Source organism: Anser anser (genome assembly GCF_964211835.1).
Source record: "Anser anser genome assembly, chromosome: 2".
In the NCBI taxonomy this organism is placed as follows: Eukaryota; Metazoa; Chordata; class Aves; order Anseriformes; family Anatidae; genus Anser; species Anser anser.
Window position 1 is genome coordinate 147,326,667 of NC_139721.1, and position 26,392 is coordinate 147,353,058.

At 44.4% G+C, this 26,392-nt stretch overlaps 1 protein-coding gene across 13 annotated transcripts in view; it reads right to left on the reverse strand.

Annotated features, from left to right (window-relative positions):
* Nucleotides 1–9,834, reverse strand: part of ARHGAP12 (Rho GTPase activating protein 12) — a 77,789-nt gene extending 67,955 nt beyond the window's left edge. For 8 of the 13 annotated variants that reach the window (XM_083824621.1, XM_083824620.1, XM_083824618.1 and 5 more), the window contains exons 1-2: nucleotides 9,682–9,834; nucleotides 3,151–3,905 (exon numbers count right to left, since the gene is read on the reverse strand). In XM_083824621.1, the coding sequence (XP_083680747.1) occupies nucleotides 3,151–3,819 (669 nt within the window). In that variant the 5' untranslated portion in view covers nucleotides 3,820–3,905; nucleotides 9,682–9,834. Of the gene's footprint in view, nucleotides 1–3,150; nucleotides 3,906–8,908; nucleotides 8,942–9,164; nucleotides 9,188–9,681 lie in introns of those variants that run through there. The other 5 variants (XM_083824628.1, XM_083824624.1, XM_083824619.1 and 2 more) reach the window with 5 other exon arrangements.
* Between the last annotated feature and the right edge of the window lie 16,558 nt (nucleotides 9,835–26,392).

Sequence of the window (26,392 nt, forward strand, 5' to 3'; positions counted from 1 at the left end):
GTACATTGGAGACTGGATCTTCCAACATTTCCACAGCCGGCAAATGTATGAGCTGGAGGCTGTTCAGCCACAGAAGTTGTACTTCGTTACTGGAAAGAAGAAGTAGGATAATCTTCAGAGAATAGCGTACCCATCTCTCAGAAGTATTTCGTAATACAAGCACTCCTCTGCATCTCGTATATTCATACTCAGGATACTGAAAAAACGCTGCAGGTTGGGATAGGGACAAAAAATTACTGTCACCTCAAACTAACCCATTCCTCATTTCCGTGGCTGGCTGGAAACCATGCCGCTGGGCTGGGTAAGTTCAAAGGTTCCTTCTCCAAACCGACTCGACCACAAAAGCACACCCCTTAACTCTCAGGCTTCCTCAGTACCAGCTCAGTGCTGACATCGATGTCAACTCCCCTTCCAGCCAGACTCTTAAATCATGAGTCTAGGAAGAAATAAAAAGTCACCCACACAGAGATACTATCAAGGCCAGTCTAGTCTCTAACCTTACAAATTTAAGAGAAAACACCTGTAGCTTGAAGCTCATTGCAGTACAGATGGCATAAAACTGAATCCCACAGCAGGCAGAGGGAAGGAAGAGCCGCAGTCGGACTGTCTTGGGAAGCAAAATCCTGTTTGTGTGCAAAAGCAGGGAACTTGATGTTCTCACTACAGACTAAAAAGCAATAAAAACAACTTTCTAAGCCATTAATTTCGGCACAGCTGATTTGTACTAAACAACGCTCATTATTGAAAGAATTATAAAAAAAAAACATGGGCCTGTTCCAGAGAAGGCTGGCACTCATAGTATCTAGACTGAGCTGCAGTGACATCAGTTCTACTACTGCTTTAATCCCTATGGCTACGAAATGTCAAATATTTTTATCGTGTTGAAAGAGCCCATGATTCCGCATGACGAGATGAAGTTACTTCATGGTTTTAAAATAAGGCAACTGCGAGGCATACTGAGCACCCGCTCTCTTGATGTCCGAGGCTGTGATTAGGACAAGTTCCACGGCAACACACGTCAAACGCCACCGTGATTTGCCTAAAAATGTGGTGTTTCAGCTGTAGGGATTTGGAATATTAAGCACTGGGACACTTTCCATTTTCAGACCTTCCTTACAACCCCGTAAAGTCTACACACATGTGCATACTTGTCCCACCAAAGTCCACACATATAAAAAGGTCCTAGTGGTGAGGCAGTGGGATGGAGGAGAAAGGTGAAAAGATTGTGTCACTGTATCAGTACCACGAAGATGCACAAAAACTGGACAGCAGGCCTGAATGTTAATTACTGTGTGGCAGAAGACACCCATGTAACATCGATTTCATCTGCTTTAACTAGGAAAGGCTATGCTTATTCAACACACTAGAGGAAACTGTCTTGACACACAACATAAAAATAAGTGCGATAAACTATTTAGAGTAAAATATACTTTCAAACCATTCCTTAGTATTTTGTCATTCATTCAGCACTCAATTAATCCAACAGCAGATGAGCCACTGCACATTTCTATAGTAAATGCCTAACAGTTATCTTATCCTGAGTTCTAAGCAGCTGGTATCAGCTACTGTGAGCTAGGACATCGATTTTCTCCACTTTGTTCATAACAATCTTTATGTTAATGAAGTACAAAATGAAACTAAAACTAAAAAATTGAAGAAATGAAATTCAGTAATCCCATTTATTCCATATTATTCACATTATAAAAAAAAAAAAGTGAAAGTAAAATTGTTAGAAAAGGTAACAAATATTAGAGGCATGAAATCCCCTAACTAGAGGAACTCTGACTTTGAAGAAAGAGGTCAAGAATAGAGTGGGATATTTAAGAATTCCTGATTCTGGGTACTTCAATAAATATCAACATATTACATAATAATATAGATTAAGAGTTCATGACTACGTAAATCACCCAGTCTATCTTGTATCTTTAAGACCTTTCTATACTCACTCATATCAACTAAGCAGCTTTGTACAAATTGTGTCTTATTAGCAAACCAGTGCTGATGCACAATTCTCCACAGTAATATTTTCATTTCTGAAGTTAGCATCAGCTTTCATTTGAATACCACCCTTAAGTGAGTCCTGAATGCGGCAAGCGAGTGGCTGACAAATGGGATTTATTATAGTGGTCGGTTTGTACACACGCAACAATAAAGTGTAAGGAAGTTTAAGAGCAGGGAGTTTTTAATCTGAGAATTTTAAAACAACTTAAAATCTCTGTATATTGGGGATTAAAATCTCTGTATTACACAAATACATAAATATGCACATGTACACACACATCAATACTTCAAGAACTAATCTGGAATTACAACAGACCAATTAACCTGGTTATCCATACCAGAAGTATGACCTAATTATCTAAATCAGTGCTAACCTTTTTGTTGTTGTTGTTAATGGGGGAGAAGGGCAAGGAGGTGTTAAAAAAAAAAAAAGGAAAAAAATGAAGTAAATGAAATGACTTCCATTTCACTAAAGAAAAAGGAAATCAATGCTCAGTTTTAGCCTGAAGTGGGAGTACATCATTCCTGAGATTCTTCCATACTAATTAACAAAACTCACATGTTTTGAGTTTTAATCCAGTGTAAAGTTGTGAGAAGCAAAATTGGCAAGGCTGACTCATTACAAGAGCCTACAAATAAAATAATCAAGCCAGAAATTAAACTCCATACAAATCTAAATGTACCCTTTTTAAGCTATTAAACCCTCTAGTACGTCAATTTACAGCTTGTACACTATCTACACACAGATTTAGAAAAAGCTGACTGTAACTAGCACTATTATCTTCCTCTGCTTTCACAAATCCAAGTGAGTTACTGCAACAGGCTCGCTTCCTCTGGAAGAGAATAATCCAAATTAAGCGTCATCTCCAAACAAACTTAATAAAGAAGGGCTGTTTCTGTAACATTCAATCGCATGAATCGTAAATGGAATTAATCGCCAAACCAAAGTACTTCTGCAAGTAATAGAACCACATATGTCAACTGGTTAGACTTCAACAGCTAGTTCATGCTGAGACAATACATTTTGACTTAATCTCAATTTATTACAGAAAAAAAAAAAATCAAAACTGTAACAAACCATTATGGTAACAAGGAAATAGGGAGAAGAAAAAAAAAACACACATTTACAGAAACCATTTTTAAGCTTACCTGCACTTGTTCTGTGGAGCTACTACTGAGTTCATCTCCAGATTCTGAATCTTGATGAATTTTTTCTGAGCCTTCTCCTGCTGAATCACAAGATTGTTCATGCAAAAAGCTGGTCTTCTCTATTTCCAAGAACTCTGGACACGGGAAATGACCCATGGAGATGGTTCTATACTGATTGGAAATTTTGGGAGACTGCAACTCGTTGTTAAGTTTTCCATTGTTTTGAGTAAGGTCCAGACTCAACCCAAGAGTTTGACCAGGGCTATTGTTCGGTCCCAGATTTTGATTGGCATCTCGAACTAAACAAGACACTTGAACTGGAGAAGATTTTCCAAAACTAGAAAGCTCTGGTGACTTATTCACATTTTCTGTCGACCTCTGTAATCCGTGTGTCAACTTTAAAGCATTATTTGACAGCATTCCTGCTTGCTTAACAGGTGGCATCAGTGCTTTTCGTGGTATTTCCTTCACATACTGTGCTGGCACATAAAAGGGTTTGGAATTTTCATCCCTTTTGACTTGCCACCAGTCATCATTAGTTTTCTTCACTAAGATGTATTTCTCTCCTTGCTTAATCACAATTTTCTTGTCCTTGGCCTCGTACTCGTAGTCATACTCCACTTCAATGTACAATTGTCCTGGAAGGATCTTCCCACCCTTATCAGCCATCTCTCTTTGAAAAGATTTCACCTTTTCCGGCAAACAGTAAGCGACATTCTGCTTCAGAAGTGTTATTTTCCTGTTAATAATCAGAGCTGCAAGGAAAAAAAAAAAGTTATATCTACATAATGAAGTAATTGTCCAAGAGCACTTTAAAGGAAAATAATTTCAAAAATAACCCGGCATATTCAATTTATGTCAACCTCAGACAGAGAGATTGATGAAAAAAAGCAAGATTTTCAGGTACCTTTCACAGCAATAAAACAAAGTCAACAACACAACCGAAGCCCTGATTTAACCCTCGTATTCGCAGAAGCCTCTTGCTACCAAGTTACCTGTTAACCCTGTTGCTTCTTTTACTAAGCAAGGTTAACCATCACTGGGGAGACTAGTCTGAGTCTCTCTCTTGCTTACATACAGGCTTAATTTCTTATGAAACTGCATCACTATTCTGGATTTAATATATTTAAAAGGAAAAGATTATGGTTTGCTTATTTTGAGCTGTCCTTCAGTTCACAAGTCCCTTCAGAGAGCTCAGAATTCCTTACAAAATCCTTTAATTCTTCCTCCAATGCTACACGCCAGTCACCAAGTTCAGCATGGGCTGGCAATCCCTGCCCCACGTGTTGCACGCTGTATACAGGCTCTGCTGACCTCCACCTCAGTGCCGAAACTGATCCCTAAGGAGCTGGGCAACCTGTGCCATCTGAGCACGCACGTCATGTTGCCTCTACCTCTAGCCAGTCTTCAAAAATGCTGATTTACTTCTATAAACTGCTGGTATAACTGCAATATACTATTGTAATGCTAGAACAGTTTCAGGTTAAAAGAAATATTTAAAGTTTCCAAGATACTCTGGTTTTAGCGGTTTAAATTCTACCTATTCACTTTGCTCTTAGAAGAGTTTTTAGTTTTAATTACTTTTATAGCTTTTAGTTTTAATGTACTTCACAGAAAACCTGATATAACCAAGAGCGATATGTGCTAAAACAAAGACCCAAAAAAATAATGAAACAGGATTATGAAGCAAAACTGAAAATAAATAATAAAAGGATACTACATGAAAATCTTGAAAAGGGCTTTTTAGCATCCTACAGTCTAGACAACGACAACTGCACCCATATCCATGAACTACCATGCTTTCTCCTCTAGTTAATCATGTTAACATCAAAGTCGCGATTCACGAGTTGGTAAGCGTCAGTCTTAGCAACTTCCACACTACTTCGTTGTGTTGTGTTCATTGTAAGATACAGTCCCTTAATCTTGAAAAAAAAAAATGAAGCATACAAGTAAATGGGGAAGACCTCTAACATTCAAACAGAGTTTAGGAGAATTCAATAAAATGCTGCCATTTTAACCCCCAAAGATTAACAGATAAGTCTAAAACAAATCCCGCATGTTTTATGAATGAGAAAAACAATTCAGAAACTCGCTGCTCTGCCAGTTGAGACTTCATGATGAGATTTACAGTGTTTACCCTGAAACACAGCGGAACTAATGCAATTCCATGCAGGCACACAGATGCAGGCTGTAAGAGGGACTAAGTGCACAAACAACAAAAGGGACTTCTGGGGAGAGTTGAAGCAGAAACCCCTAACAGTTCCTCAATTTTTCTTTCACCATTTCTGCTATTTGATCCGATCCTCGAATACGTTGCGTTTCCCACTTAACTCAATAGAAAGAGACAACCCTAAAAAGCTCAAGTACGAAGCCTGGAAAGAACAATGTGTTTAAACCATGTCGTCCCTTCTCCCACAGTCCACCATCGACACCCAGGACGCACTTCCTACAGGTAGCCTTAAAGCCACAATTGCTTACCGGACTCCGAATGGAGTCACAAGATCAGACTTGCAATTTTATTGCAGGACTTGGCAGAAAGAAAGATGGTACCACATTCAAACAAAGCTGACGAGAGGGACACAAAGCAGCAGGAAAGAATGCTCGGATTGTCTGGGGTTTTGTGTGCGCGTTTTGTTTTTTTCCCTTTTACTCTCTCCCCCATAAAACAGCACACTGACATTTGCAGCACTGCAGTCTATTTACAGTCTGGGTACAGAACAACTAGCCTACCTGCTGCTCAACATAAATCGGTATTTTTAAGTGCACTTCTGCAGTTGTTTAGCAACTCCAGCAGCAGGTAAACATACCCACTCTCTTCGCAGCGTTGGAAACTCACATAAAAACATTATTTTCCTCCTTGTTACTAAATCTGACTCCTCCCAACACTTCTTCAGCATCGCTACCAATCCCTTTCACAGCTTCAAGGTCATATACCAGAAAAATAGAAGCGATTCCAAGTTACAGTCTACCATTAAGGTATGCTGCCTTGGATATTAAAATGTAAGAAGACAACCCACTCACGCTGGTTTTACTTCTCCCAAAAGAAAGAATGTATACCCGTGGTTTCCCACAGGGCTCCCAAGTGTTTGAAAGCTTGGAATTTTCATTCTCCTGCCTGCTTCATATAACTATTTAGTGAGAATGCATGCTTAATGCTTATTTTTTTCTTCAAGATAGATAGGCTCAATATAAGTTGCATTTTACACTTCAAAAAAGTTAACAGAATTTTGAGAAATAGAAGTTAAATAAAATGCAGTAGCTACAAAAATAGCTCTACCCTATTCTGAAGTCAGTTTTGTAACCCCATGCCTTTTCCAAAAAAAAAAAAAAAAAAAGGCACAGTTTTTTGTTCTTTCAGCTGAGCTGCAAAATTATCAAGTCAATAGCAAGCATTTTGTAACACTGAACATCGGATGAAAAGAGACAGGCTGTATTCTGCGGCTGGCCAGAACAGTGAAACTGATTTATAAATAGCTCACATCATCAGGATCAAGCCAGGCTCTACTTCTGCGCCTCCCCTGAGAGAAACACCTATGGTATCGGTGGGAAATCCTTCTCACCGAGTTTAATTAATAAATATTGACTTAAGCCTCTAAGTCTGCAAACAACTAGCACTGCCTTGACTTCGTGGATCCAAACGTAGGAAGTTTTACTTCGTTTTTTTTTTACGCAGCTGTTGCACCACAGAAGACAGGACTGCCTGCACCCTGTGCATAGCCCGGGGGACAGCTACTGGTGACATCCTCTGAGGACGCACTGTCTGCCTCGTGGAGCTTCGGTTACAGAGCCCCGGGAGCCTGGGCTGAGCCTCTACAGCACAGGGCACGGAAGAATTCAGACCTGAGAGCACAGCAGTGACATCTGGAGCACGTGAGTTTGTTGCTACTGGGCAGCCACGGAAGCGATACAGCAGGTCAGGCCTCGCAGCCCCTGAGCTGTTTTTTCTAGCGTTACCTGAAATGCTGGATGACAGCCACGTCAGTAAAGAAGGCTGAGAAATCCTAATTAGAGAGTGATAGGCATGAAAAAGCCATCGACTGCCACAGAGGACATCCGTAAGCTTTAATACCTTAAATAAAGTCTTAATACCTGGTGAACAGATTAATAACAATGAATGCCCCCAACTGACAACAAAAACATGAAGAAACTTTTTTCACGAATGCCAAAGAACAGATTCAGGCCACATTTTCCATCTGGCAAGTGAAACCTGAATGCTACAGGTAACTAATTTAAGGTGGGCCACATCCCCACGTAGAAATACATCCTGCCACTTAACAGAGCGCTTGGGCTGCTACAAAGAGCGAGCATGTTCACGATTACACCCGTGTCTGTGTCCCCACACAGACAGGGCCGACGGTTACGAGTTCTCTCACCCAACGCCATGGCGTGGATCTCTTCGAGCTCCCGCTCCCAATACAAACCCTTCCCAGCTGTTACTTGGCAAAGGCTGAGCAAAGCAGGCAGCCCACCGTGCTCGCTGAGGTCAGCTCTGCCCTGCCCGTACCCAGCTCCAACACCCCTCAGCATGGGCACGCAGCAGCTCTGCAGCCAGCCTCTGAGCCCAGCTGGAACTTGGGCGTTTCTCACCAAACCGGGATCTTTTCTTACCAAACCCAACCAGCCGCAATGGCAAATTCATCTCTGCTTGGAGTGGTTCATTCTAGGTATCTTTGTATTTGTTTACAAGGAGGCCTTTCCTAGGGAAACTGAAACCCTGCAGTTCATCTGCTTGAAACTCTCACTCTTAACTGCAGAAAGATGTTCGCTAAACTCATCTTGAAGCGTGTGGAAATGGACCTGAAAGAAGCACAGCCCTAGCATACACAGACAAACATATGCGCACAGAGAGGACCACGTACAACATGTATAATACTATGTATTGCATCGAGTATGATCATTCCTAACTTCAGCACTACCCCAGAACTCAAGACAAAAATAAAAATCAGGAGGTGCACAATGTAAGATTCCTACCACTCCCCAAGTTATTACACACAGAGTAATTTCTCCTGATCTTCTAGAGCCAAGTAATTAAGCAGAAGCCTTTTCTGTATAACTCAAGTCTTTCTCTTCTATATTTGTCTTGGGGGAGACTTACCACAGCATGTAATTACTTCATAATAGAAACACAGCAAATTACTAAATACAAAACACTGAGGATATTAACTGATCTCCTTAAAATTCTTCCTGTGACCTTGTTCATGATGTCCTACAAAGGAGCAGCAGTTGACTTGCGCCATCTTCTTCCATTTTCAGAATCAAACTTTACCCACTACTGAAATGAACCCTTCTGAGGAGCTGCTGCAGAAATAAACCCAAGTACGGAAGCTAAATTGGGATAAGTTATTATCGGTTTGGGCCAGATGAGATAAACTGGCTGCAGTGCAGTATACTCTGTGCTTCTGCTTCTCCACTGGCAGCTTTCTCAGCACTTCAGGACGTATCGCATGATGGTTTCTGAGCAGACCGACCCCACAGCAGCCCCATCTGTCCCAGTCTCTCCCCGCTGATGCTGCTCCTCCCCTGGGGACCCCTTCCAGCCACCTTCTCGGGGGACTTGGTGGGTCAGACGAGCAGCCAGCACCCAACCAGCGCCTGCAAAAACTGCCGCCTGCAAAGCCTGCGCTTGCGGCCCGCAGAAGTTGTATAAAAATACATGCAAAATGCAAATGCGACCAACAAACACAGACGAAACACGGACAACTTGCAGGCTCCTGAAGGCAAGCTCACTCCTGCTCTGTCTCCTCGCAGAGCTACCTACCGTCAGGCTAGAAATCAAGCACAAGCGCAAAGCAAAGCAGCTTCCCGGAGCTCGGACTTCCTTAAAAATTAAAAGGCTTAATAAGTAACCATTTAACAATCGCCTACTGACTCAGAGCCCTGCACAAGCCCTGGATTTCAGACAGCTGCCCAGGGCCACTTCTGGGGCTCCTGGCGCACCCCCGGCCGACCCCCCGCACACCGCCAGCCCACCTGCCCTCACCGCGCGCCTCGCACCGTGCTGCGGCCTCACGCACCGCCTCCGAACGGCTCCAAAACCCCCGCCGGTGCTGAGCTACTGGGAGAGGGGCGAAAAACCCCAAAATGGAGGGGGGGTGAGCCGGGGGAACCGGGGTAAAGGGGGGGGGGAGCCGGGGAGAGGCAGCGCCGCGCTCCCTTTGTTTGCAGCCCGGCTGCGGCTGGCGCAGGTGAGGGGAGGCTGCGCCAGGCGGCTCGGCACGGCTCGGTGCGCCCCGGTACGGCCCGGCACGGCTCGGTACCACCCGGTACGGCTCGGTTCGGTTCAGCGCGGCGCGGTACGGCCCGGCTCGGTTCCTTACGGCCCCGCAGCGCCCAGGTGCGCCTCCCCGCCGCCTCCCCGCGGCCCGGAGCCGCCTCCCCGCCGCGCCGAGCGGGATGGCGGCGGCAGAGCGGGGCGCCGCCGTGCCCCGAGCCCTCCCGGCGGCGGCGGCGGCACCTCCCCACCTTCCTCCTCCTCCTCCTCCTCCTCCTCCTCTTCTTCCTTCTCTTTCTCCTCGCCCCGCAGCCCCTCACCTGCCTCGGGGTGGCGGCGGGCCCCGATCCAGCGGCGGCCGCTCCGTGCCCTCCCCTCCCGTCCCGTCCCGTCCCCTCCCGCCCCGGTCCCCGCCCCGTCCCCGCCGCCCAGTGCCAGCTCCCGGGCACGGCGCCGTCACCGCCCCGCGTCACGTGCCGGGGGCGGGCGGGCTCCGGGACGCCGCTGGGGCCTGGCCCGGGGCAGCGCGGGAGGGGGGGGGCGCGGCCTGCGCATGGCGGGCGTGAGGGGCGGGGGGGAACGGGGGTGTCCGTGAGGGGGGCACCTGTGGAAAAGAAACCCGGTGTTTGGTGTGACCGGGGGGGAATAATAAAAATGTACATCCTCGCTTGTTCAGAGTTCGTGTGGTGTCTCTTAGTCTGCCAGTCAGAGTCGTCACACGTCCAGTGTGGGAACGTTTACGTGACCTTCGCGGCGTTTTCAAATTGTGATTTATCTTATCTTTTTAAAAAAAAAAAATAGTAACTAGTCCTCCTTGAAAGCATGAGCTGAGTGTAACCCACGCGGGGGTATCTGCGCGGATCTGCAAACGTCCTGAAACAATGGCACTGAGACGTGTAAACTGCGGTCTGTTCCTATAATCCAGGCTAACGTTGGCCCAAACTTCTTCTTTGTTGATTATTTTAGCACATGGAATACGGAAGGAGACAGTAAAATCCTCTAGAGGTGGGAAAAAGAGGCTTTGCTGAAGGAAAGGAAAGGCAATGGGAAGAGAGCACCTGAAGGGTGCAAGCAAAAGAGACTCCACTTGAGGAAAAGAGAAGCAGAGGCTGTATTTGAGGGGGAAAAAAAAGAGAAAAATGACATGAGTATGTATAAATGAACATGTGGACACATTTTCATACTGAACATATTTCCAGTAATTATATTTCCCTGCAATTTTGTATCTGGTGATGTGTGACAACATGCAAGACAAGTGGTAAACAGTGCAAATATCTTAAAGCTTTGCTTCTATGTATCTTAGCCTGAATATTTATGCAAGTGTCCCCATGACACCAAGGATCGTTTGATTTTGGGCTAACTGTTCACAGAACGTCATTAAAATCCTGTGAAGTCTGCTGATGGAGCAAGGCTGGTACCAGCGTTACACCTCTTTCTTCAGAAGTTATTCACAGAGTCCAGAAAAACAGTAGAGACTACTATTTCTATTGCAAGGGAAACAACATCTTTTATATAGATGTTCATTATTTATCCTTAAAAGGCGAAAGAAACTTGTCAAATAGTTTTGTATTCATACCTAGTATTTTTAAATATATGTATGAAAATAAATGCACAGTAGTTCCGGATACAGTATTCAGCTGGACGTTTTTGTCTACTAAGATTCAGCTCGCATGCCCGGTTTTGTGGTAGAAAATAATATACTTAAGACACTTGGGTATTTCTAGGCAAGCTGACTGCATTTTACCTACTGACATGCCTGAGGTATGCATAAAAGCATCTCAAAAATCAGTCTTAGTAACCACATTGTAATTATCCTTTCTTACTGCCAGGGCTTCGCTAGAGTGCTGCAGGATATGGCATTAGTGATTCAGAATGAGGCACTCTTCCCTCTGAGTCAGGGTAGAACCAATGGTCCCACATAATGCTAACGTGTAATAGAGCCGAAGGTGCCAGAAGATATGTAATTTTGAGTCCCTGCCCAAGTGCAGTCATGAAAGATTCCACAACACACACAAACTGTCCAGCTCAAGTTCCAATTTTAGCATGTTATGTATTCTGCGTATAAAGGATTTCTCTATAATTTTGCTGGAGTAAAAAGAGCTAGAGTTCACAACCTTTACTCACTGTGATTTGTTTTTTTCCTCGAGATGTGCAAGTGCAGTGTTGCTGTCACACTTGATGCCTCACGTAGGACTGAGACATACTTTAGGTGAAAAGATCCAGTACGTGCAGTTACGGCATGAACTTCAGATTGAAAGAATTGCCAAATACAATTGCTTTAGGTACTATTGTGAACTGTTATACAATCTACAGACTCTTAATTCTTGTATCTATAGCATTTAGAATGTTTTTATATCATAAATTGAATATTAAATATCAATTTCTGCCTTTGTAAACTGATTCCTTATATAAAGCCAGTATTCAATCTGTCTGTCAGTCCTGCTACCTCATATCTTCCAATACCATTGTCCAAATTTATCTATGTTTGCCAAAAGGGAGTTGTCTTAAAGGTAGCTAAACTCTTGAAAGTTTTGTGAAAGCAGGCAGCTATATAGAAGGGCAGGAGAAGACATATAAGAAAGTGACATTATAAAATCCACAACCGTGGAGAAAAAGTTGACCTCATACTTTCATTTATGACCTCTGTGATAAAACACAAATCCACAGAAAATAAGTGTCATAGTTCTGAAAATCCAGTCTTGGAAAAATCTTTTTTTTGGTGTTTGAATTAGAAATAGAAAGAAAACTTATTCTCCTTAGGTTAACTCTTAGGTTAAGAGTTCTGAAATAGCAGGGTCATGTGTATAAAAATCTGAGTCTATTAAATTTGAAGGGCAAAATCCCATTTATGTTTCTTCTTCTATGAGTCCTCAAATTCAAATCTGTACAAGTTCAGCTGTCCATTATTTTGGTCATGACTCAGTTGCAGTAATTCTAGATGAGCACTGTGTTTTAATTCATTTGAAATGCATACCTAAGATTGGACACTGCCATCCTGTTATTCATAGTGCCAGAACTGATGTTAGATAACAGAAATGTGCTGCCTAAAATGTGATCAGGGGACGGGAAACAATAAATAAACAATCTGGATTTAACACTACACAGGCTAAGCTCATTATGACCTACATTGATTCTTTTTTTCAGAAATGGATGAAAAGGAAAAAAAAAAAAAAAAAGGGCTTTCTCACATCTAATGGGCAGATACTGCAAGTATCCACTTTAGTCCTTTTCCTTTCTCCTTGGGTTTTCAGCCCATTTTTCAGTGATTTTGTGTTTGGAACTATGACCTCAATAGTGCTATGCAATAGAGAAACCATTCTAAATTTAGACAAAGAAATGCACTTAATTAGCAAACTGTTCTGATATAAATAGGAAATATTTTTTACTTCCCGTACTACTTACAGGTTTATTTTATAAAATGGTTCAACTAGCCTGATCTAAAATACATCACCTGGGGCATCTCCTGTCTACTCTGCTCTTACTCTCAGTTTTTTGACAGCTTCTAGCCTCTCACCTCTAGCTAAAAATACTTTTACCACCCACACGTGTACATACAATCAATTCTTCCTTTCTGTTTTTTTCTAACTACTACAAAGGCACTTTTTAACGACGTGCAGATGCTGTGGGCTTTTTGCATGAACTTGTCAATTTACTCCCCATCTCCTGCCTCGACTCAGAGATGAGCCATTTTTATTTATATAACTGTTCATTAAAAGGAAAATCAATTGAAAGGGGAACAAAGAAAGTAAGGAATATAGCAAAGGAACCCAGATTTCTCAGAAGTTCAGTGAAGAGCTTCTTTTGCTGTTACACTGCAGAGGAATGTTCTCTGCCTTAAGCAGGAATTTTTATCCACAGTTCAGAGAAGATAATTTCTTTTACTATGAAAAAGCAGGGAAGAGTTTGTAAGATTCTTTCCAGCACATTTTTTTTTAAATCATGTTAGAATGGACTGAGGTCAGCGCAAGCTTTTTTGCTTTCTTCTGTTCATTTGCCACAGGGTCACTGTGGTGTTTAATTGTTGTATTTCTCTCTGAGACCATCCAGTGAAAGCTGTGACAAAATTTCAAATATGACTATTTTTTTGCATGAGCAGTCTATCAACTGTCCAATTGTCAGCATTATTAAAGTACAAAGTAGTACTTGTTTTGGTCAAACAGATCCTTTAGGTCTGCTCCTGCCAGGAACAGGCTCACTAGTTACCCATGACATAACCTTTTTACGTCGCCTTTCTCTTCTTGGTCACGATGTTCAAAAATGAACCACTTTTAATGCTGAGCATGAAAATGTACCTCTGAGTCACAGCATGAAATTAAAAATGGTGAAAGGTGCCAAATCTATTTTGGATACGCTCTCTAGAGCAAGCAATGGATGAAGGAGAGCATTCCGTTCTGCTGCCTTGGCTCAAGCCCTTTGCCTTAGCACAGAAATACTAACCTAGATCTTAGTCATGTCCACACAGCCAGTTGTGCTTGGTGTAGCAAGGGTTTGCGCTAACAGACAACCATACAAAAGGCACAATTAATTCTTTTAATAATAGTGTCTCTTTCCTGGGATAAAGCTATAATGAAAGGTATTGATATTCAAAAAGCACAATGTAAATGTCCATTTATACACTGGAGAATTAAGGAGGGTCCTGCACCAGTTTCTTTAATTTCTAAGTAGGTGGACTGGTTTTGTGCTTGTTTGTTTTTGTCTAAGGGAAAGGAAGGAATTGCATTTGTGAACCACTGATAAGCAGAGTCAAATGAAATGTAAAGATGTGCCAAAAGAATGAACCTGTTGTGTTAAATGTTTTATTTATATTGAAGTTCCTTTTGTAAAAATGCACGAAATCCAGTGTGAAAGAAGAAACACGAGGGAGTTTCTGGTTCCCCAAAGGATAGAGGTTCAGAGCTGACTCCAGCACAAGGCCCGGCCTGGCTCAGCAGCAGCATGCTCGCTGCGAGGCCCATCTGAAACTGGAAGCACAAAGCCACTCTGAGCCTTGAGCGGCTTCTCAAGGGCTGGACTGTCAAAGAGAAGTTGCTTGAGGTTGTCCAGTTTATAATGAATGTTATTGCTGAGGAACACCAGAAATAGATAGACAAGGTAGGATTCATCTCACCTGCATAGGCATAGCTTCAAGACTGGGGAGAGATCCATTCTGCCTAAGAATCTAAGGTTTGTGGGTGTCTGTTAATATGTATCTACATCTAGGCAGATGTCTGTGCTCCCTTGATGACCGGTGGAATTCTACTCAAAGAGTAGAAGGAGTCAAGAAAAAGTCAAAAGAGTCTGAAGAATAATTCACCTCATCGTGGATGCCTGTATGTGATCAGCTCGATCACACTCTAGATTTTACTGATGCAGTTGAACAGTGGAAGTCATTACTACTGGAATCAGTGAATTCCAGTTTACGTGTTCAAAAAAATTAGACAAATTCATGAGAAAAAAAATGAGAGACAGATGTTTGATTTTCAGCTGCGTACACTGAGTTTAAGCCTACCTGTTTTCAGAAACATGGATGTGTATGTATTGGTTTCCAGTTTCTCTGACATCTTTTTGTTCTAAGTGTGATAATTTCTCTCGCTGCTTGGTGGCCATGCTAACCCCTGGGGCTTGGAGAGGACAAAGCTAGAGAGCGATCCTGATGAGAGAGTTCAAATCCTGCAAACCCGTTGCAGCCTATGGATCCAGGCTATTCAGAGAAATACTTCATTTGGTAACTGTGATACTCAACTCAGTAAACATTCTTGCTAATCACAGTCTCAAGCTATGTCTGTGCTGGCAAACAGACACGGCCACCCACAGTGTTAAACTGGTAGCACGGTCCCTGGCGTGGTTTTGGCACGTGGTTTTGGCCAGGTGTGAGTTGGAAATTCGGAGGTGCTTTTTAACTATGATAGAAGTAAGAACTGGAATAAGCAGTAGTAACAAGGATAAAAAATACTTATTTTTTTAACACGCAGCATGAAAGAGACTTGGTGGCTTGAAACAGGTGAGTTGTGCACTCTGTCTTCTGGCAGGCCCCTGACCACTTCCATACTCCTGTATTTAGTTGAACACAGCAAAGGTGAGGAGAGATTTTGATTCCTCTGTGTAAATATATCAAGGAAAAACACCAACAGAAGCTTTTCTGTCTAAACAAATTGGATGCAAATTGACCTTTTTTCCACTCTTCCTCTCTCTCTCCCTTTCTCTCTTTTTTTCCTAAGAAAAAGCTTCCTGCCATCAGGAACACTGAAGTCAGGAAAAATCTAACTCTTTTCAAGGTGCTGTTAGATGAATTTATAGAAAAGACAATATGACTTCGTTGCATACATGAAAGGAAGGATGGATGTGGGTGTCCCTGCACCTTCTGTGGCTGTGTCCATACCACGGGGTTAAACAGGCCTTGGAGGGTGAAGCCAACCGTCCTTGCCGGGCCCACAGCCACACCATTAAATGCTCTTACTGCTCAAAATCTGGTGTTCTCATCTAAACTGGGAAAGGTCTCGTCGCAGGAGGTGTGTGGGACACAGCATGCCACCCTCCAGCCAAACCGTAGGAAGGGACTGTTCTTACAAGTTAACGATGTGGATGATCACATTCCAGTGCCAGTGGCCATGTTCAATTTGCTGGCATAGATGTCAACTTTTATTCTTCCTTATCCAGTCCCTTTGTTCCATTACAGCCCCTGCACCAACTCTTGTCTGTTTCATTCCCTATTTCATAAAAGATAAAGGAAACTTTCTGTGCTGACAGCTACTGCAGAAAGAAGCAGGTGGAAGGTTATGACATTTCCATGGCATGCTGTGTTTCTTTCTTTCAATTTTGTGTTTTGCTTCTGACAAAAAAGTTATTTCAAGTCCCTGAGTGGGCTGGTATGATGGAAACTATGTGCTGGCTTGGAGTTCCTAGTAATTTCAGCATATCATAGCCATTCCCGAGGAGTCACTGGAGTTCAGGGAACAGACCCTTTCCAATCCTGTCGCTCTTTCCTCCAAGAACAATATCTTCAGGAATCCGAGTCCTCATTTTGTTGTATGTTTGTTTCCCTGTAAGTTTCTCTGCTGATTTTCCTTGCTCTTTCTATTTGCCCAGTTGTTTTCCACCGACAAAGGAAAAGAAACCCTTACAAAGTATTTTATCGCTCTAAGGCTGGTGTAGCAATAACGCTGTTGGTGATGGCAGTCAATGCTGTCTTTCGTTCTGTTGGATCAGCTGGTTTTAGCCAGAAATGAGTCATTCACATTTTTCACTAGAGAGCAGACCATGAAAAAAGCTCATAAAAAGGAATTGGCTCAGCCTTCCTTATTTGTATGTGTTTTTTAATAGTAAAACTGATTAGTCTTTAGAAAGAATGGAAAGCTACTGTTATTTTGGCTGGGCCAGCAGCCGTTTACACACTGAGTTGATGTGAAGGATCCCCTGGTATGTTCGAGCTGGATCATAGCTTGACTTTATGATCGCCACATCCTGAAGAAAGGGAGAAAAGAACAACTGTGCTAGCCGTGGCCCTGCATGCATGCCTCCTCCACAGCCTTTGCCTAATTCCTTTTCCCCCGGCCTCATCAGTTCACTGTGCTGGCACTCCCTAAAGCATTCGTGGAAACTTCTTATTTGTACCACGCTCATTAAGCCAATCCCCAGTCCCTTCATCAAAACCATTGGATGATGTAATCGTTTCATTTGAAAAGTCAGGCTTCAATTTAATAATTGCTAAAACTTTTAGTGAAAATGTTGATGGTGAATAAAAATTGCTAAACCTTTTAGTGAAAATGATGATGGTGAATATAAACATTTTTGGAAGGAGGAGAGTCTTATACCTCCCTTGAAGCCCACTCAATAAAAGTATGTCCAAAATGCGGACATCTTAGCCACTTCTAATTAGCTCAGAACCTAATGAGAAAGTCTGGGAGCACTGTGCCTACTAGGTAATGACTTTAGCAATACATAATACGTGTGCTCCAAGTGTGGAGATCATGATCTTTTCCTGGTGCGGCACCGGTCTGCCCTGGCGACAGAACCAGGCTGCGTAGGATGCTGGTTTCGTTCGTGATGAAACTGCCTCCTGAAAGGGAGGAGTCCCAGAGCCACTGCAAACAGCTGAGCCGAGATGAAAGCCGGTGGCATCACGGCGGCTTCACCAGGAAGTTACAGCAGAGCTACAAGTATCTATTATCCCGCTGATAAAAGAATACCTAGAAGGTGCTTTCAGTTACGAAATAATAACTACACCTTAGGGAGGAATAAACTCCAAAGCCAAGCAAGAGGTGTTCACTGGCCTGGAGCTTTGTTATAGTTACAATTGCAATGAAAGAAAAGGGAGGGAGGGTTCTCAGGCATCCTGCTGAGACAAAAAAAAAAAAAAATGTAAGGGGGAAAATGAAATTAAAAACAAGCCCCAGCTTGGGGCAAAACAAATTTAAATGTGAGAGTTTTCATGGCAAAACAAAGACCTTGTAGTTTAGTTCAAATGCGGCAGAAACTGGATTGAAAATCATCTGCCATATCCCCCAGATTAGCATCCTGACCATGGGCAGTCGCTCTGAAGTGGGCCACCTTCAGTCCCCCTGGTTGGCACCATTATGGATCACGGAAAATACATCAGCAGTCATTTAAACAAAGGCCGTGGATGCTTCTCAGCCTGGAGCACTCCTCCAGGACGGGAGATATCTGAAGCGCCGTCCCTCCGCCAGTGAATCTTTAATAATTAATGCTAACTGTAACAGCAGCAACAGGATTGCAAGCACCCCCGAACGTTTAATGGCACAGGGGTTAGTGGTGACGTGCTTAGAAAGGGGAGATGGAGGGGGCTTGAAAGCCCTTGAGCAGACGCTGAACCTGCGTCTTCCACATCTTTAGTGAACGTGCAAAAAGAGGCACCGCCTCCCCCAGCTCTGCGATGGAAATGCAGTCACATCCCTGGTCCTTTTCTCTCCTTAGGCAGCATCATTCAAATGAATTCAGATCAAATTTGTTATGTTTTTGAATGAATGGGACCATATTTTTTGTGAATTTACTGCTAACTGGGAAATGTATCATCCATTCCTCCTCTTCACTTGTAGCAGGTCTCTCAGACTGCGGTTTTCTGGGTCAGCCCGTCCAGCACCAAGTGATGCACCAGCACTCGCCTCACTGCAGCAGCTCCCGTGTAACAGAACAGCAAAAAGGCAGAGCTGGCAATCCAGAGCACGTTCTCCATGCATGCCACAAGCCAAATGTCGCATGAGGTGCTGAACACCCAACCATTCAAAAATAATTACAAAACAAGTTGGTGCTGTGCAGGCTGAGAAGCTGTCATGACAATAAGAGTTAAAACAGGTCTGCTGGCGAGGTGGTGGGTAAATAATAAAAAGTCACTGTATTTTAACAGATAGAGGTCTTTGGCTATTGCACTTCCAATTATGTTATTATTAGGATCTCAACCACAGCGCCACCCAAAGCAATTCTCTTTCTCAGCACTTTTAATTTGCTTCTTGGGAGAGGGCAAGTGAGACATAAAAGGAGAAGAACTTCCTTTTCCCATAAAAATATTTCAGGGTTGCTCTGTATGTTTTATGAGTGGGCATTAACCATTCTTCCTACTTTATTGTGCCTTTTTTTAAGAGACAGACAAAAATGAGAGTGCTTTCCTTTTGGGAGAGACCCATACAAGGAAAAAGATAAGAAAAAATATAATGTTGTAAAAAGAAAGAAGGAAAGCAGATCAAGAGTTTCCAATTGCTCTGTTTCATAAAAGAAAATAAAAATAAAAATAAAAAAAAAAGGAGGAAGAAGAAGGGAACATTCAGTGATAGTGAAATGTTACAAATTAGAAACTGAGAATGTTTTTCACACAGATGAGAACACAGGACTTGTTGCCCAAGTCTTTCACTGAGGCCAGAAGTGTAGCGAGCTCAGAAAACAAAGGAGCTTTACACAGGTCCCTGTGTAACAGCAGCGGCTGTAAACCCTCAGGTTTTACAGCATAAACCGGTCTTTTGTACCTCCCCTCAGTGAATAGAAAACCAGGGCAGGTTGTCTCATTTACTCCAAAAGAACTTTGAATGTTTTGGCTCTTAGAGCAGGGATTTCGGCACAAACAGACCTTTGATCTGGCATTATGGGTCTGTATTTATGGGTCTGTAATGCCAACAAGATTTTGAAGAACTGAATCTTAACAAATGCAGGATATAGGTTTATCACATAAAATTATCACTTCTAGACACCAGTATGCTTGATTCCCAAGGAAATCATTATTTATAGATTCCAGGTTAGTCACTCTGTAGTGTACTCTCCTGTTTCCTTGTTTATTCCAGAGAAAAACAAAACTGTTAAACAGGTCTCCATTCGCTGTGACAAAAGCCAGTCTGACATAAATCAGATGGTTTGCCAAGTGAGCAGGATAATTAACAGTGAATCACAGGACAGAAATTCCTCCGTGGTATTTCCAGGAGCTATGAAGTTGCCACGAGCGAGGCAGCACCAGTGTTGCATCGCGCTCTTCCTGAAGGCGCATCCCCTACGCTCGCCACCTTCGGCCCGCAACGTTGCATGCAGCAGTCGTCTAGGGGTGGTGCCTCAGTCACACTTGGTACCCTGGTGTGTGGCCATCATGCCACCTGACAGATATCTGACTGCAGCCGGGTCACCTCTGCGATCTAGGGCCTGGATGGGTGCACAAAAACACGCTTCCAGAGCTGCAAAACCTAGAAAAGAAACGAAGGGAATCTGTGACTTGTCTCTCCTCTTTATTTAAAATCCCCCCCAAAGCAATTACAGATGAATTATGCACTCTCCCCCTCTCCTGTGTATGCACTTGCTGCCTGGCTAGATTTTAGTCATCTATTATTCATGGACCTGCTCGCTCTCTCCTGCCTTGCCCTCTCCGCCCCAGCCCTGCTGATGCCCCATAGCGCCATGGGTGCATTCCCGCCCTCCTGCTCACCCGCTATGGGTTATTGCCATCTGCCGGAAAGGCAGGGTGGACTGCCAGATAACCTCGCCCGAATTCCTGGAAATAGAGTCAGGCCACTTAAATTGTTAACAGCAGGCACTGACTGGGCGTCATCACAGCTGTGAAATGTGCACGCTTCAGTCCGGATGGACGCCAGCAAGCCGGGGGCTGAGCCGGGAGCTGGGCCTCAGGGCAGCACAAGGTGGCATCTCCAGGGGCTTTCTGGGCACAAGTTGTCCCCGGGGCCCTGGGGGAACCCTAAAGCAACTGCAGTGCTGCTGCGACGGCGTTATTACATGGAGCAAGGCTGTCACGCAGCTGGGAGGCTTTCTTTTAAGCACAGATCGTTCCAGGGCATTTGTTTAGATACACAAGAAGACTTTTCTCCTCCCAGAGGTTAATTAATTCCAAGCACAAGTGAGAAGACTCTCATTTAAAATTCCCCTAAGCAACTAGATATTTTATAAGCAATAAAAGCTTTAACGTCCTACAAAAATAAAAAAAGCACTCGGAAATGGGAATGCATTTTAATTTTCAGAGCTGCTAAGCTCCAGCACAGCACTGATGTTGCCTTTCTGTGGCCTCTGACAAACCACCCAATGGTCCTGCTAGGCCAAAAGTGGAAAAAAAAATAAATAAATAAAATAAAAAACAGCTCCTGTGCTTTGTAGCATCGCGGCAGATGACTACCAACATGCACTTTTAAAAATAACTTTTATGGTTTCATATCTTGTGTCTTTATGTTGAAGCTCAACTGATATCACTGTCAGAGGAAAATTAATTAATCTCGTAATGGGAGGTGAGATGACAGCTCCAATTTTCTATTACCTTTTTTTCCTGACTGTATGCTGCAGTCATTAAAAATCCCACAGGTAGGTGCTTTTATAGAAGCAAGCAGGTTACTTTTTCTAGTTCTAAAATTTTCCTTACAATTTTAAACATTTTTTGATTGGATTGTCAGGTAGCAAAAGGCTGAGTAAGGTACCCAAGGAGGCAATAATCTCGACCAAGAAAGTACAGTGCAGGTGGGAGACAGTTAACCTTACTAGGCAAGCCTATAGTGTACAACATGGATTTAGTTCATATTATAGATAAAAATTGCAAAATAACTCCAAATTATACTTTCAAAGAGGATGGTTTAATCAAAACCACATGTTTAAATATCTTCATTTCAGTATCCTGAATATTTTGTTGGTGTGAGCGCTGGGGCGTTTGGTGAGGTTGCTAGGCCACAGACAGTATTCAGATCAGCTTCCAAGGCTGAGGAAATCTGACAGGCATTCGTCTCCAGACAAATCAGTCTGACAAGATGACGTGCTGATGACTGTCTATTTTCTGTAAATTCTCCAATTTTTGATTCTGTGATTGCACAGCAAGAGAAAGGCAAATGACCTGGTTAAAAGCAACGTTCCCCAAAGCAAAATAAGCTTTGATTTGTTCAAGATCTTCTCTTATTACCTGACACTAACCTGTGATGGGCTTTGAAACTTCATATTGATTTTCGAGTTTCCAAAAGAGAAAAGAAATTGGTTCTGCAGAGGTTTCAGGGCCTTTCCTTACTGGGATTTTGCCACGTGCATTTCATCCATTAATTTATCATTGCTAGTTGGCACTAAAATGAAGATTACTATTGTATTATACACCTGTGTGATGGAGAATATATAAGGAGTTAACTGAAATAGCCAAAATTGTTAGTATTTACAGTCTGTACTGCTGCAAACAACTAATAGACACAGCACAGTAAACAGGTGGATCCTACACTGAAGAATTAATACTAGATAAAAGAAAAAAGTGGCATGGGAAGAGAAGACGACGCTGAGGGAGCCCTGCAAACCTACTGTGTGACAAGGAAACACAAGGAAGGGATCGGAGCTGCGGGAAGGCGCTGATCTTCCACATTCCCCTTGCTCTCGTCTGGTGAATCCACAGCTGTGGGCACAATCGAAGACACTGAGGCTGAGTAACAGCATTGGTCTCGCTGCTTGATCCAGGGGATGTTTACTGCGATGTTTTATTGACCTTTAGCAAGGATTGATCACAGAACCGCAGGGTGGCTGAGGCTGGCAGGGAGCTCTGGGCCCACCAGGCCCAACCCCTGCTCACGCAGGGCCACCAGGAGCAGGGAGCCCAGGGCCATGTCCAGGCGGCTTCTGAAGGTCTCCAAGGAGGAGACTCCACCGCCTCTCTGGTTCCTCTCCAGACAACCCATCCTGCTGGGAGTCCATTTAGAGGAACAATTTGGCTTTATTTTTAGTTAATGATTTCAGAAACGCTTTGGGAATTTAACTGCTGTGGCTGTTTCTCACAATGTTTTCTGTCATTAACTGACTGAGTCTGGCCTGGCCGACACCCTGCAGCTCCTGGGCTGGGCGCAGGCCCGTTCCTCCCTCCCAACGCCAGGCCAGGCAGCGACCACTTCCCCACAAGGCAGCAGCCCGCGGAGCTGCTGGCCACCTCCTGATGTGGCTTTCTCTACCTCCGACCCAGGAGACCTCACAGGTGCCGATTTGCTCCGTGACCGGCAAGCCTCATAGTGCCTTAGCAGCGCCTCAGGACACGGGGTTATGGCAGCGAAGAACTTTTCCTTATGGGTTTCCATTTCCGAGCCTGGAAGATTTTATACAGCAGGGCACAGATTTTTCTGTTGAGTCTAACCCATGCCAGGCGGTAATCTCCTAATTACACTGTGCAGCAGTCTCCCTAATCCTTAATTAGATCTTTGTTTGGAAAATGTTTTGTCTCACTGCTGTCTCTTGCACGTGGTCTCCACCTGCCCAAAGGCTCCCACCTCTGGCCTTTGCATAGGCAACCAAATAACCCTTACCGACAATTTTTCCATCCTCTTCAGTGGCAGTGCTGGGTCTTTGTCCCACAGGACCTCCACGCCAGCTGCACCAGCGGCTCACATCCACTCCCAACATCCCTGATGGGAGAGGGAAAGCAACAAGCAGCAGTTGCCCAGCTACTCAGGAGAGGTGTCCACACAAGACGTGATTTATTGATCAACTAGACACAGCTGCAATGGTTTGGGTCAGCGTGACAACCTGGCAGAGCCTTTGTCATGCAGCGAGCACAATGACGGCTCGGTGGGTTTGTAAGCGTGGCTTCCTCCTCTCCACCTTGTCCCCATGACCATCCCTCACTTCTCACAAAGGCTTTATCCACATGATTTCCTGGAAACCTGCTGGGTCGGGGAGGAAAAGATCCGGGGAGACAGGGATGTCTCTCCCAAGGCACTGGGGCCCCCTGTGTTCATCCCCATCCCCTCTGGGCCAGCCGAACCCAGGGCAGACCCTGAAGCACGCAGCCCCGTGTGCCCTGTGTGGTCCCTGATCACACCGACCTCACACAGCTGCAGAAGTGGAGGTGAGCTGTGCACTGGGAGATCTGAATTACAGAATTAAGTTTCACTGGGGAAACAGGAAAATGCAGCCTGTCTTTTCCTTCTGCTGCGTGAGGTACTGTTGTTGGTACAGACTTGTGCAGGTAGCCTTTTCTTCTTCTTCTTCTTTTTTTTTAAATAAATGCAGGAAAAGGATGTGCTTTGCATCAGATGGAATGGTTTAGGTGGGTGAACAAGGCTTTTTTAACCTAAAAGAAACACCTGAAAATTTTATCTCACTCTGACCTTTGTTTCTTTTATTAACACTTCAGTCCAGCTGCTGAAGTCAACACAGTAATTTTCTCAAACCAGTTCACAGTGCTGGGATGGGGCTTCATCCTTGTTCAGAACAATAATGGCACTTTCCGGCATCCATTTAGTGACTTGCGGGAAGCCTACAGTGAAAACAATATTTGGTTCTTGGATCAGCCCCCGTAGCTGCAGCAGTAATAATATGGCATCAGGATTCAGAGATTTAGTAACAATTACTATGTAAATAAGACATGGAATGAAGTTAATCTTCCATTATTCAAGGTGGGAGGAGTTAAATACTGCAAGAAGACCATTATGGGGTGGGAGGCTCCAAAAGCTGAAGCAGCAGGGGCTGGGGACAGGCGTGAAAGTTGCAGGCGGTTCAAACTGCTGAGGAAAGACAGGCACAGGTCTAGAGGAGCCTGGGCTATAGGGGCGGGAGGCATTTGGTGCAAAAGAAAGAAAAATTTTAAAAAGTTTATTTACTTGCAAATCAAAAAGAAAGAACAGCCCTGGAGGCTAGAATTTCTTTTCTAAGCTCATAATAAAGAAGCTCATTTGCAAGCCGTATGACGTTACCTGATGTAATGTGGACTCTTAGCAAAGTAGTTTGGTATCAGCCAGGACTGTCCAATATGAGACCGAGGTGTATCTACCAATACTTTTCCCATTCTATATGTTCAATATTCCTTTTATTTGTGCTTTTCCCCTTGATTTGTCCCCCTCCCCTTGCTCGCTGTGCCCAGGCGAGCGCTCCCTGGCCAGGTGGAGGACTCAGGGGCTGGATGCGGCCGGGCAGGCAGCGGGGTTGTCACCCGGGATGTCCCCTCACCACCCCAAAATGCTTGTGGGGGTGGTGTGACGGGGGCAGCACATAAAAGCACCCATCACGTCTCAGCACACCAGCAACACTTCTATTTTACAGCACAGGGTATTAGAAAGGGATTTTGTTTTATGTAGACACTTTTTATTACAGTCATCGCTATGGGACAGAGGGTAGCTATCCAGTCACGGAGACAGTAAGCCAAGACCCTTAAAGTATGCAGTTTAAGGCAATTTTATACTGCTGTGCATGAATAACTTCCACCGGACAGCAATACGGGGAGACAACTCCTGTGGTGCATCATGGAGATCCCGGTGCTTCTCTCCGTTTGCTGTGCCATCTGCATGAGCAGCTCCTGCTTTTATGAGCGATTACTTTACCCCCGTGTTTTGGTCATGTTTTGCTCCAGCACTAAGCCATGGTTAGGCAAGGTTTTTTTGGGGCAAAAGTGGCAGTGTGACCTGTGTCCAGCCATCACAGGGCTGCAGGTCTCACACACAGTCTGTGACCAGAGCAGAACAGGAGTGTCCTTATCTGCCTGTCCCTCTGGGGCTGGCTTTGTCCTGGCCCTGACAGGGGAAGGGCACCCACAGCTTCCCCACACCAGCTCGGGCAGAAACACAGGCAAAATTCACATCCATCCCTGGCACATCGCACCACAGGCTGTGTGAGGATACCTGCTCTCGATGTCTGGGTAAAGAGGTTGGGAGTTTGAATAGTTATGTTTATATAACAGCTTGGGCTATCGCTTTTCTAGGCCAGAACACTGGCACGGTCCTGATCGATACGTGTATTGATAGGTCCCATACACGGCTCTGTGACGTTACGGCTGATGCACACATGGTCGCTGCCGGACACCTCCAGGCAAGCATCGCAGGGCAGCAGAAGCAGCGCTGGAAGCCAGCACCACAGAACCGAGAGCAGCCAAATCGCCTCTCTGCACAGCACCTCACTTCTGAAGGGTTTAAAACTGAACTAATAAAACAAAAGGTATCGGTGAGAAGACAGATACCAATGTAAAGGTGTGTTTAATGCTGCAAAGGTGATCTCATTAGATTCCGTGATGAATTATTTGATAACAATGCGAAATAATTTCTCAAGGAAAGATGAAGATAACCCAATCACCTGCACTCGCCGTGCCTGAGAGCAACCCAAGGCAGGGAAATGCCAGCTTTCTTCCCAAACCAACCTCATGTGGCAGCATCCCTGTGATGCCCAAAGCCTTCCATGGGACCAGAGGACAACCGTGGTGGCACCAGCCAGGCGGAGCTGTCCTCCAGGATCTCTTTTCCAATGGCAGCCCCTGCTGGGAGGTGGCTCACGAGCTGTCATCGCTCAGGTGCCTCAGAGCAGATGACGTGGTGGTGGCTGCGGTGACCGCGTGGGTGCTGCCATCACCGTCCCCGTGCTCCTGCATGGGTCAGCGGTGGAGCCCTGTGCCTTCGGTCACGCATCTGCTCCCTGCCCCTGGGGAAGGGAGACACTCGTGAGGGAGGGAGGGGGCTCGCAGAGGTTGCACAGGGGGAGATTTCAGGCCAGGAAGGGTGAGGAGGAGGACCTGCAGTGCTCACTGCCTGATTTTTGCAGGGAGAGGGGCTGGCTCCCGCTTAGGCTCAGGGCTGACTTTGTCACCCACAGACATGCCCCAGTGCAGACAGATTTCTACCTCTT